The sequence below is a fragment of the Lasioglossum baleicum genome, chromosome 15 (genome assembly GCF_051020765.1).
Source record: "Lasioglossum baleicum chromosome 15, iyLasBale1, whole genome shotgun sequence".
Taxonomy (NCBI): Eukaryota; Metazoa; Arthropoda; class Insecta; order Hymenoptera; family Halictidae; genus Lasioglossum; species Lasioglossum baleicum.
The window spans coordinates 7,485,761-7,499,158 of record NC_134943.1 but is presented as its reverse complement, the minus strand read 5'-3'; the positions used below and the strand labels follow the sequence as shown (position 1 = coordinate 7,499,158).

The 13,398-nt window shown below is 43.5% G+C and overlaps 1 protein-coding gene across 1 annotated transcript in view; it reads right to left on the bottom strand.

Annotated features, from left to right (window-relative positions):
- Positions 1–13,398, bottom strand: part of LOC143216655 (uncharacterized) — a 165,688-nt gene that overhangs the window by 45,459 nt on the left and 106,831 nt on the right. Inside the window, exons 2-3 of the mRNA XM_076439926.1 lie at positions 11,513–11,718; positions 879–1,014 (exon numbers count right to left, since the gene is read on the bottom strand). Of these exons, the coding sequence (XP_076296041.1) occupies positions 879–1,014; positions 11,513–11,718 (342 nt within the window). The remainder of the gene's footprint in view (positions 1–878; positions 1,015–11,512; positions 11,719–13,398) is intronic.

Here is a 13,398-nt window from a genome sequence, read left to right as displayed (position 1 = left end):
ATCGACAATAAATTCGCTCAATTGCGAGATAAATGAAAAAGAAACGTGTTGAAGGGCATGCTCTTGGTTTATAGATCCTTGTAGACAGTTTATTGGCGATACAAGGATCAACGAAGGATAACGACGAGCACAATTTCTCTTTTTATTAGGAAATGATCGACAATAAATTCTCCTGAGCTCGATTACAAAATAAATAATAAAGAAATAGGTTGAACAACTTCCTCCAGATTCGTAACTCCTCGTAGACAGTTTATTGGCCATTGAAAGATCAACGACGGATAACGAGGGAAATAATTCCTTCTCCTCGATAATAAACTCTTGTGAGCTCAGCTGCCAAATAAACAATGAAGAAAATCCTTAATAAACTTGTTCTGTCTACGTAAACTTTTCCGAGCTGCTGTTGACCGACGAATAAAAAACAACTAAAAAGTGCAACAAGGTAAAAATTTGTTTAGCATCGAAATAAAACCTGATAGAATACTTCGACAAATTAGCTCAAAGTTTATAAATCCTCTGCTGCCGATAAACTTGATCCATGGGAATTGCAACGTAAGAATAAGGAGGAAAACAAATTGTCGTTGACACTCGGTGAAATTAATAAACGGGGAGAGGTGGAATGGCAATGTAGGTTCATGAATGACGTTCGAATTTCTATCTGGGAGCGTTCTTCCGGGAGAATCGGCGTCCCAGTCGCATTTCTTCCGGGCGATCCGTAAATCTGACATGAAAATGGGGCGCACGTAGCCTGGCACGTGCACCGCATCGCATCGGATCGCATCGGCACGGCCGCGAATCGAGGATGAGGAATTTGTCTACTCTCCCGGCGAAACTTTTTAATTCTCCGGGGCTAGCCTGTGTGTTACCGCACTCCTACTCACCGACGACCTCCATTTTCGCCCTCATGATTTCAGTGTGGTACGAGGGACTTCCGGCCGACACCTCGCACTTGTACGTCCCTGTCAGTTTCCTGGACACGTTCACCAGCGTTACATCGTGCGTGTTCGACTTGGAGACCTGCAAATGATACAAAATTATTCAGAAAATTAATTTATCGAGTGCCAATATTTATTGACACTCCTTTGGTGTCGATCTTCTTTAATGTGTGTGTGTGTGGTGCGAGCATGTATATATTAGGTGTGCAAATAAGTTCCTTCTGCTCTTTTTCCAAATTGATGATTTTATTACATTTTACGAACATAAAATGTAATAAAATCTCGTCTGGTGACTCCCAATCTTTCCGCCAATTCTTCCTGCGTCTGGGTCGGATTTTCGTTGAGCAATTCCTCTAACTGACCGTCATCAAACTTTCTCGGCGCACCTGAACGATCGTCATCTGCCAAATAAAAATTTCCGGCTTTAAATCTTTGGTACCACTTTTTGCATGTTCTGTAAGATACAGCGATCTCTCCCTGTGCCGTAAAAACTATTTCAGTAGCTTCAACAGCTGATTCCCTAAGCTGGAATGCAAAGAGTAAGCAGTGACGCAAATGATGCTTGTCGCACGCTATATTGCTTGAAACTGTTGCATAGGATTCTTAGAGCGCTCATCATGACTCTTCTTAAAATTAAAAGAACGCTCTTCCGGATGACACCAAAATCGTGAAGTAATTCGAATTCAGTCAGAAGTTATGATCGTAGAAAAAACGGGGAAGGGACTTATTTGCACACCTAATAAAATGGTGTGCATAAAATTGCACACTTCGAAGTATGATGCAATGTGTAACATGCCTACCAAATAGAGAATTGTGGAACACATAATATTGCAGAGGTCTTCATTTTCGTTCATTCGCGGAGCTGACTTTAAAAAATTCAATACAGACGGAAGATTCTTATCAGTTTAAAAAGGATATTGATACAGGGATACATAATGATGAAGGAAAGTCTGTTTAGAGAGACGTATTCAAAGCGTTCGATCAAAGAGGGAATTTCCCAGGTACGAAACGTAGAGTACAAATAACGTCTGGAGGATACGAAGATCTCATTTGGGTTTCCCGGCAGACACATTTCAGCTTTTACGAAAGGGTTCGATATTTCTTCGGATCAGTCGTCCCCTCCTCCGCATCGCGGCCGAAGGAAACGGTGAAAAGGACTTGTCTCCGCATCCGGTGTAGTTTGTAAAGCAGGCGGAGGGATTCGCCGCGTTGCATGTAAATGATTGCAGCCCCCGGGAAAGGGCTACAGTCCGATCGAGATTTAGACGTGGAGAGGGTTCGATGAAAGGTCGATGGGCGCCTGGAATACAAAGTAATTTCCAGCCGCTGCTCTCTGGAACTGGGGGACTCCGCCGAAAGTAGCGAAAATACCTGGCTTTTAAACAAACCGATAAATCAGCCGCATCGGTCTTGCGGATGTCAACAATTCCCGTGGAATATAAATCAGAAAAATTGATTCGGGAGTTTAAACAACGCTGCTCGCTTGAGATATATTCCTACCGAGAGATACAACAATATTTCTACCATTTAGACAAGCTACGGAATTGAAACTATCTATCTTGTGAATGCTGGAAATTCTAACCTAGTGGCAAGCAGTAAACTTGGTTCGGGTGTTTAACTGAATTGAAGGGTTGAGAAACAATGATACTAGAAATAGAAGAGACATTTCTAGCGTTCGAAGCATTTGAAACATACATGTGTTAAAAATTCAAGAATAAAATTGGTTTAAGGCTGAAAGCTCGAGAGCTATTAGCGGCGAAATATGTAAAAGGATAAATCGATTAGGATATTCAGGGCACTGGAGAGAAGAATCCCAAAAATGCAATGTAATAACGAAATGCTTGTGAGGCTGTTATTAAAAATTCTGAAGACAATCCACGCCGTGGAGAAGAATAAAATTGCGAATTCAAGGGGAGGGAATTAATCGAATCGGGAAAGCGAGTCGATAGGTCGAGGGGTCTCTGCGAGAATACACTTTACGGGCGCATCCATCCTATATAACCGTTCGGAATCAAGTTCGCGGAGAAGGATATCACGTAGACGTGGAGAAACTTCCTCGCAGTCCGCCGCTATCAGATTTCGACTGGTTCGATCGCCCGTAGTAAAAGTATCTCACACTCCCGATAGAATGTTCGCCAGTGTTTCAACCGACCCGGGGGTGTTGCCCCGCCCCCTGCTCTACCCTCTGCTTGCCCCCAATCGAACCCTCGTTCCCCGAAACCGTGGTAGTTTTCTTGTTTCCCACGGTTAACGGGCGATCGTCGAAATAAAAATCCCACCGACCGTTCTCTAACGGGGGAGATCGATTTCTCCGGGATTCCTCGATAAGTGATCGGGAGAAACTGTGCCGACCATAAACGTGCCCGTATGTACGTTACGGAGTCGTCAAACCTTATTCAATTTACTAAAGGATGTTATGTACCTGGAAAATTTTATTCGTTCCTTTTAGTTTCAGTACTTGGATATTTAATTTGTCTGGCCTTACACACTCTACTTGGGACATTATAAAATATATTTCTTGCATTGTACTCGTTTGATCATAGAATATTTCATAGACGTGTGCAAAATTTAATATACGTTCAGATCATTCTTCAGAATACAATTCCTCCACCAAATAAACATTTTCAGAGACTCCCACAGCCTCTAGACAACAGTATCCAAATTATTCCCGAAGTGCAACGAACCATTTTCCCCGAGAAGCTCATTAGCCGTGGTCGTAAAGCCCACAGAGTGAAAAAGTTCCTCGCTGCCGGATTTTAATAAACAAAGAAACTTTGACACAGCGAGTTCCCATGGGAAGACGGAAGGGGGAACTGGCTGGCAAGAACGTCGCGTCGTTGCCATGACGTCGGGATCATAGATGGTTGCATCGCGTGCGCCACAGTTTGTTCAGGTTCAGCGTTGTGATAACGTGTAATGACCAATAAAAGGGGATACACCTAAGTAGCGATAAAAAGACGGGATTATCGGCGGTGGTTACGTCAAGACGTTCGGCTCGCCCTCGGTTCTCCGTGCCCGTTATCACCGTATTGGACCGACATAATTCCGCCCGAGCTATGGTTGCCTTATAGCCGAACGGTCAGGGGAATGTCCCCGGTTGTTCGGCTATCTGCCCCTTGTACATTGTACATTCTTCCTGGTAAATATTATACGATCAGCCGTTACTTTTACGCTGGCCGTAGTTTCTGCCCGACGTGGCCGCGGAATTTGAATCTTCGCCCGGGATTTATGGCTAACTTTTCACGTCGTCCCCCTCCTCCTCCTTCCCCGCACCGGCTTTATATTTGAAACCATGGGGCTCTTAAAATCTTCATTTTAAACCGACCGCCTTGAATTTTTATCGTTGCCGGCCGGTATGTCATCCGGACTGATTCCGAACGACCGCCGTGGGTCGCCGAGCACTGACTGCTATCATAATTTAGTTTGCAAAAGAATAATATCTCTGCGCCTTGAGACTTTAACGAGATCGCCCACCTAGGAGATCGCTCCTCTAATGTATTTACTTATTTATTGTCTGCGGAAGCACTCTAGTCTTACTCTGGTATTAATTAGTTCTGACGACTTTTATTTTGGATAAATCTCCGCAGTCAATTAGTGTTATATTATCGAATAGCCCCTTAACGGTTAGTATGCAATTAAGAAGGCTTTGGCAGCAGACATGCACGCGGTTAAGCTGGCAAATGTGTTAGGGGGAATCCATTTCGCAGGAATCGATTATCCGAGCGTTCGAATTGAACTTCCGTCGCCTGATCTTCATTACGGTTGTCTCACGTTCCTTCGTATACTGTGTCACGGTCCTTCTGACTGGTGATTACCAATAGTTCCGCCTCGAAGCCGACGCGGGTGCACAACTCCCTCGAGTATATTTTCCGCGAGGACGTTAACAAAGTTCCTTTGAGCTCACGGACAAAGGACGCCGTGACGAGGACGTCGGAGGAAGGGAAGGGAGCTGTGGACCGGGACTTGTTCGTCGAACAACTACTGTCGACGTCGAAACAACGACACTTTTCCTCGGCAAAGTGGATTAAACGAAAGTGTCAAGGCGCGCTACGAATGACTCGGCGGTCGCGAAAACTGCGGAAACCCCTGCAGAAATAGAACCCCGAGGAAACGCCGAGAAGTTGCCGCGATTGTCCCTCGTTGGTCAATTCATCCGTTCGCCACTTCGACACGTCAATTTCGAATCGGAACAATGATAACCATTTAATTCAGAATTTTCTGTGAAAGCCTTTGGTTGGTGGTCTCTTTGAGCCTTCAGGTGTTTGTTAGAGCCGAGATCCAAAGAGGACGTGTGCAGGTAGATGTACACTCCGCGACAAAACCATAAGAAATGTGCGAAATTCGATGAAAATTCTATGTAAGTCTTGAGTTTTGTCTTCCTTCATTCATAGTGTTATTAAAAGTATATTCTACGAAATATCGAAGGCTACAATTCCAAGAACTTGGGAAATGTATGTAAACATGCCATTTTCGTCGCGACAAAACAATGATACAGTAGCTTTCCGTCAGCCGATCTTATACTCTAATCGCAGTCACAGTGTTAGAAGTAATTGTGTACTTAAAATGAAACATCTGTAATTTTGTTCTTACATAATATAACTACAATGTCGATTATAACTACAACTATATATAACTACAATGTGATTGAGCGAAGTCGATGTGCGTGCTCAATTATTTAAAAAGTAGAGAGAATTATGGAAAAAACATCCTGGTGGACGTCCAAAAGCGACAACCGAGTGACAACCACGAGCCATTCTGAGGGTAGCGTCGAATTCTAACTTGACAGCACGGCAAATTGCAGCGGAAGCTGGCGTTCACGCCAATATTCGTAATGTGCAACGGATAATTAAACGAGCCAAACATTTAAAAAGACGAAAATTGCAGACAAAACCGCCACTTACGAATCGACACAAAGCAGTTAGGGAAGATTTTGCGGACAGACATCTGCAGTGGAAAAAGAAGTGGAGAAACGTTATTTTTTCAGATGGAAAGGTTTCAATTTATATGGATCGGATAGTCCTTCATATTATTTTTATGATTTGCGGAAGGAGGAATTGCATTTGTCAAGGAGGAAAATGGGCGGAGGCGGCATCATGGTATGGGCCGCATTAGGGTACCACGGGAGAACCGATGTAAATGCAATTAAATATAAAGAAATATTAGAAGAACAATTAACGCTACATGCCAGCACTATTGTACGTGGAAATGATATTTTTCAACGTGATAATGCCGCTGTGCATACAGCGAAACGTGTAAAAAGATATTTTGGACACCGTAATATACAAATTTTACCATGACCTGTCAGGTCTCCAGATTCAAATATAAGAATGGAAAACATCTGGGGAATTTTAGCACGTGCCGTGTATGGAAATGGGAAACAGTTTTTGTCGATGGAAGAGTTGGAAGCTCGTATCGAAGAACAATGGGCCAAATTAAGACAAGATCAAATAAAAACGTTATATAAATCGATACCACGACGATTAATTGAAACTACAAAAAATAAAGGTGGCGCAACACATTACTAAGAAATAGAAAAAATTTTTCTTCATTAACTTCCACCCACCTTTTCTTACCTAAAATATACATTGTCTTATAGTTTTGTCGCACTTTATTTTATCAAAAATTAGAAATTTTAATGAAATTTTTTTGAATCTTATTCAACACATTGCCGCTATGGAAATGTATGTACTTTAGTTGATTCTTCGGATGAATAACGAAAACTTTTACATTTATATTTTGAGAATTAAATCGGATCACAAAAATTCTTACTCTGCTCCTCGCCAAATCTTTTTCATAAAATCGGTGTCCAAGAACCAGCGTGGACGTCGCAAGGATTAATTTCATTTAATTATGGTCGACTCTTTAGTTTCCCAGCAGTCTGAGAACAACAGTGATATTGTCTCTTAGCCGAGGATTACTATTCATTCCAATTTTCATTCTCGCCGCTCGATCACGGTATTATTTCCGTGTTTTTATCGTGGCATAATAATTCCGGACACTCGGCTGGCGCGTATAAAATCAAGAAAACGTGAAAAGTCGAGGGTGCGGAGAAAAAGAGAGAAGGGTGTCGTCAGCCACCGAGTGACTCCGTGGTTTGATCAGCACCGTAAATAAGTAGTCGCCATCCTCGGGAACGGCGCTCCTTGAAAATTTCCCAAGAGCTGCGCGAGCTAAGCTTTCTTATTATTACGTTTCGCGTCCCCCTTGGCCGGGGATAGTCGTTCGTGAAATCCGTCCTGATGCGAACGAAAGACGCCGGAAAGGACATCCAACTGTTCCCCCACCGTTGTTCCATCTACGGTCTCGTCTTACCCATTTTTCTACCACTGATTCGGACCTCTACTCTCGCCGAGAAATTACAGCGGAACGTAGCCCCTTTCGCAATGACGGCCGTGTGATTTAGCAGAAACTTCTCTGGGGTCGGTGACCCAAATCGTAAAAAATATTCTGAGCTCTCCAAAAACTTTGGACGAATGAAACAAATATTTGAACATTGAAGCTTCTTTACGACACCTTAAAAATAGATGTACGTTTTCTTTTCAAATTAATATAGTTGCCTATGAAGCTCAAAGATCGAGGACAACGGTGAAGAAAACAGAGAATACAGTGTTAACGGAAAGTACAGTGTTCCCGCGACATAGATTTCTTGGATAACTTTTCCAAGTGTAAACGACGATCCTGGGTAAACAACGGTGCTAAGCGGGAAATTGTTGTATTGTACTAATGCTATTCCATACCTGAGAATAATACATCAACTATCATAAAAGTCCAATTTAAACACCCTAATACCTTTATTTCTTTGTAGCGCGATCGATCGACCGAAAAGTCACATCGTCCGCATACCCGAAAGTAACATCAATCGCGGGAACACTGTATTAAGTAAATGAATCGGTAAAAATCGTGCTCGATACCATTTCACAATCGCCAGTGATCTCTCAGAACAAAGAATGGCAAAGTACCTGAGATATTCGAAGTAAGTCGAATGAAAAAGTCTCTTATCGTTCAGCGTCTCAGGGATCGTCGACAGGGTAGTAAATCGGTACAAAACACGTGAGAAAGATCGGCCGGGATAAATCAGTCCCCCGACGACTTCGAAAATCGCGGTCGCTCGTTCGCACGGTAAATATTTAAAGAGAAGCGCGGATGGAAAGAAAAGTGGCAGGGGAATGATAGGGTAACTCTCGGCTACTAGAGCACAGTGGGGATTGTGGGGGTTGGGGAACCAGGGGTAGGGGGATCGATGCGGGTAAAACACGGGGCTCGCTTGACCCAGGTTCAAATCCACTCGAACGGAATTCCAAGGGGTCGTGTCGCGGTCGTAGCACACGCCATAAATCAGCCCTATCGATTTCTTTCGGCCGGTCCCACGGACACGTTTTACCTTCGCACTTACGTTGCGGAAGAGTTCTCGTCCCCAAGGACGACGAACCAGCGGTGGGACAGAGGGACGGTGAGGAGTTTGTTGCAAAAAGTTTCGGTCTTCGTGACGAGCGTCGAAGATTCTCATCAAGCGCTACGCTGTACATCCTCCAGATACAGTCTGTGTCCTCTAACTTGCCCTCGAAGTGACTGTGTACACGTCTGGGAACTTTGTGCATCCATGGTGAGAATTTAAAATGTTAGACTTCGTTACAAATTTGTGGGGTTGGTATGGTTCTTCCATCTCTTTTTAGGGTGACTTTTTAACCTTGATTTAACCCTTGCCTACTTACGGTATAATCACTTTAACAATGGATAGGTTTCGTACAGTTTTCACAAGTAAACTCAACTTCTTGTGAACAAATCTGGCAATCACTGTATATTAAATCAAGTCATTCTTCGACCAAAAATTGAGTGTATAAAGTGAAGTATTTATTAAATTATAATCCGGCAACGTCCACGACTTTCTTGAACTTTTCAATACATAATGAATACTAAATCTCCGCTTAAGATCCGCGACTTTCAGCTTCAAGTTCGTTCTAAAAAAAACAGCAACCGACTTTATTTACACTTTGGCAGAATTTCGCAATCATGCCCGTCTTTCAAACTCGCTAATCACGAGCAGCGCTCCGGCCACCGCGCCGGACCGATGAAATATTAACGAAATCTCGTGAAAGTTTCATACGGTGAGGCTGTAGAGAGCGGCGACACGGTTGCTCGTTAATGCGAAACGTTGTTAATTACTGGGAACAGTGTCTTCTTGCTCGCGAGGGTAGGGAAGGTGGCCGAAAACGCGGCTTGTTGCGCCCGATTCCTCAATTAATGCACGCAATTAAACTTCCGCTCTCTTAATGAGCACTTCAATAAAAGTTTATGGCGCAAATCTCATTAAGTGCGCGGCTCGTTCGTTAGATTCGGTGGCCGGTCGCTCGTGAAACACGGCCGTCTGTTCCTGGGAAGATTCGACGCCTCGAAAGAGAGACAGAGAGAGAGAGAGAGAGAGAGAGAGAGAGAGAGAGAGAGAGAGAGAGACAGAGAAAAAGAGGGCGGGGGCGAAAACTGAATTATAATCAGGCGAAATTCGCGCGATCGAACGGAACATTTTTCTCCGCGCGATTTCTACGGGGATGGGGGTTGAAAAATTAACGGACGCAGCCCCGAAACCGATAACATCGTTTTCGCCGGGGTGGAAAAGAAGGGAAACGCGCGCGCGAGCTCGCGCACGGCGCGATCCATGTTTCATGCTGTCGCGGCGTCGCGATTGAACTCATAAATTCGCCGAAAAATTCATGAGCGTCGCGAAATACCGGATTACATTGCATTTACGCCGTTGTTACGGCCGTTCGCCGGGAAATTCACTGGAAATTGCAACGACCGCCCACGCCCGCGCTTTCTCGACTCGACCCGGGGACGTGTCCAGGCCCCGGAACGTTATTACGATATCATGATCGGCGGGACGACGCGTCGGCTGAAATTTTCCGAAAAAATTCGTCGGGAGAAAATCCACTGATGATTCGCCGTGATCGGTGGACATCCTCTTCATAACAAGTATATTGCAATAGTTTTACATACTTTGCGTCAATGCTCTGTGCACAATATCAATTCCAACCTCTAGAGCCCCCCGAACGAGAAACAGAAAAACGCATTCTATGATTGGTCTACTCGTATATACCTCGCCTGTGATAAGACCTGCTGCAGACGGGAGAGAGAGAGAGAGCGAAAACATTATTCCCAGCTAGATCGGCGTTCATGTTCCACCCGCGGCAAAAACCTGCGATTTTCTTTGCCGGCAAGATACAAGGACGGAGAGACGACCATTTATCAGCCGCGCTGGCTGTTTCGAAAGGAAGGCTGATAAGGCGAGTGGCGGCACAATTTCTTTCAAATAGCAAAAGAAAATATACTGTAGATTTTATTGTTTGACGTGACTCCTTCAAGAAGAATTGTTTGCAAATTTTAAATTCTTTAAAATCTAGTAAGGTGGAGTGGGGTAAGTCCGTCTACGGGGCAAGTCCGTTAATTGGTTATTTTTATTATAATATGAACGAAATTTCTCTAGCTTGTATTTATTAATTTAGTGTAAGTTAGTATGAACTATTCGACATAGATGTGGCCCAAGAATAAAGGTGTTTTCCTCGCTTAAATGTGCGAGGTACACGTACAACTTTGAGGTTACCCTGAACGTGCAATAGTTTACAAGTTATTAATACATTCTTTGTTGTTATTTTAGGTAAGTACAACAAATATTGATGTAGGTTTACATTAAACAATCCGTTTTTACTGTATTTTTTAAAATTTATTGTGAAAAACACTAAGATGCACTTACCCCGTAAATATTACTACACGGGGCAAGTGCGCACTATCACGGTGGGGTAAGTGCGTACTGTATGGGTAACTATAAAACTAAACAATATATTTAATGCAACAAAAAGCATTTTGTAGCAGGCTTGTTAATCATTCTTTTCTTACACCGTAGCACTTGAAACAAGGTTTGAAAGCATTTTTAACTCTCAGAGACGGACTTGCCGCATTTTCGGGGCAAGTGCGTAGTAGTTGACACTTTGTACAATATCCTATCAAAATGATAATTTTTCAAGCAAAATTAGAATCCTACATAATATTAATTCATCAGTAATAACTGTGGCAAGAGTTTGATACAAATAACGTTAAGTTTGTACATACCAGACTGAAAATACACCAGTTTAAAGTCCAACTTTGACAAAAACTAGGGCGGACTTACCCCACTCCACCTTACCATTTGTATATTAACTTTTTAAATATCTGTCGAAACAATCTGCCTTGTTCCCATTTCCTTTCACAAAGGCAACAAAATCTCGGAAATAAATATTATATATCCCATCAGAATTTTACTGCATGATCGAGTTCGCTACACTGGATGTGTATTGTATCAGGTTTCCCCAGCAACGAAATATTAACTTTCCAGAGGAAACGGCAGCGGAAGGTGGCTCGCACTTGGCGTCACCCATCGAGTCACTTTCACGATCGTAAACTCCCTAAATCGGAGCGTCGAAATGTTACAATGTGTCTGGCCCGCGCGCGGTACGGTACGGTGTGGTGTGGTGGAATTGCCGAGCCGAGGGCTAAGAGAACGAGGTAGCTCGTAAAATCTGTTATTGGCCAATTTGGCGGGATATACTCACGTTCACGTGTATGCCGCCCACGTCGTAAACGTTGTACGGTGTTTCCCGATCGGGAACGTATCGGTAGAATTCGTTCTCTTCGAGGAACCATTGTATCGTGTACAGCGACGACCCCTCGAGGTCATAATGGCAGGACAGTGTCACTGTGTCACCCGATCGTACCATTCCTGGCACGTTGATTGTCAAGTCTTTCAGTCCCGTCGCACCTGTAACAGTAAAAAACCGTACATCAGTCGGACTCATCACCTAGTTGTTCATAGGATTACATTGTTTCACACATTTCTTTTGTGATTTTAAGTAAACATCTTTGCGTGCATCCCGAACGCACTTCAAGGTGCATCAGTTCGTCTAGACAGCATCTCAAGTCCCGAAAACCGAACGAAGTCTGGAACGTCGGAGTAAGACATCGCGTTTCAATAAAATCATAGAAGAAAGCGCACACCGATGAAATCCGGCTAGAGGTAGCGACGTTAAAATGTTTCGCTGGGAAAGCCTTTCGTCGGATAAATGCTCCGGAATGTTTCATCGGCGGGAAATGGCGAGCGCGTGCGGAGGGAACAGGGGGAAGCTATTGTTCGACGGTCGAATAAGTGGGATGTGTTTGCGGAGAAATTGTATTTGGTGTTTGAATCTTTCAAAGGATCGTTCAAAAACGGTATCACTTAGAGGGGAAACAAAAATCAATGTTTTCGCAGCCGCTCAAAGTTGATGTATTGTTCAGGCGAAATATGTCTTCAGTTGTATGAAAAAAAACGTGCGGTTATTTTTCATGAAGGTACGACAGTTTAAATACCGACAATTTTTTGAAAATGATTTTTGGTGGTGATTCCACTTTTTTTAGCAATTTTTGGTAATTTGAAGGTATTCCAACAGTGATTTTGGATAAACTTTACTTTACCGGACTCAAAATTTGTGCCTTTCTCCTATAAATTATGACGTATTTGGTATTTAATTCAGTAGATTTGTACCCGGGGCGGCTGCAGATCGATGTTTCGATCCTGCAGGATCAATGATTCCGGAGTTGTGCTTGCTGAAAGTTGAGCAATGTGCAGTGTTTTTGACAGGTAAGTTTACCGAGCAGAACCGCTAGATGGCAGCACGGGTACACAGTAATAACTTTAACATAGAGAAAATATCTCATGAAATGTTGGAGAAAAGATACCGTGGAAAAATATTTATGACGTCCAAAATTCAAACAACAATCGCAATACCCGCTCTATATTATCAGCATTAACGCGTGCCCGTGCTGCTATCTAGCGGTTCTGCTCGGGAAGCGGCTCGCGGTCGGCACTACAAACCAATATGGCGGCGCCTTTACCTGTCAAAAACCACTGCACATTGCTCAACTTTAAGCAAGCATAACTCCTCAGCCATTGATCCTACGGGATCGAAACTTCGATCTGCAGCCGCCCCGGGTACAAATCTACTGGATTAAATACCAAATACATCATAATTAATAGGAGAAAAGCACAAATTTTGAGTCCGGTAAAGTAAAGAGCAGCCGTGATTTTGACTTTTTGTAACGTCTCTACTATTTCGAATATAATTTAGTCTCAAATGCACGAAATCCTTTTTCCAGCAGTCATTCCATGGCCCGGAGGACCTCTGTCGGAATGATTGTTTTAACGACGAAAATAGTTCGGTCTGAGACGTTCTTACCACGTTTTTTATTACGAGGCGCAGGAAAATGAACGAAGATAAGACCCGCGTGGTAGTTTAAGTGTCTACGAGGTCCTACGAGGTTCTACGAGGTTGTGCAGGGCATTCTGGTGGAAGTAGGATACCGGGGAACGTGTGACGAGCGAAACGTTACTTCGCTCGAATGAGACGAGTGTAAACGTGGAAGCCGGCGGACGCGTCGAGATTAGACGTTTTCCAGAACCCCG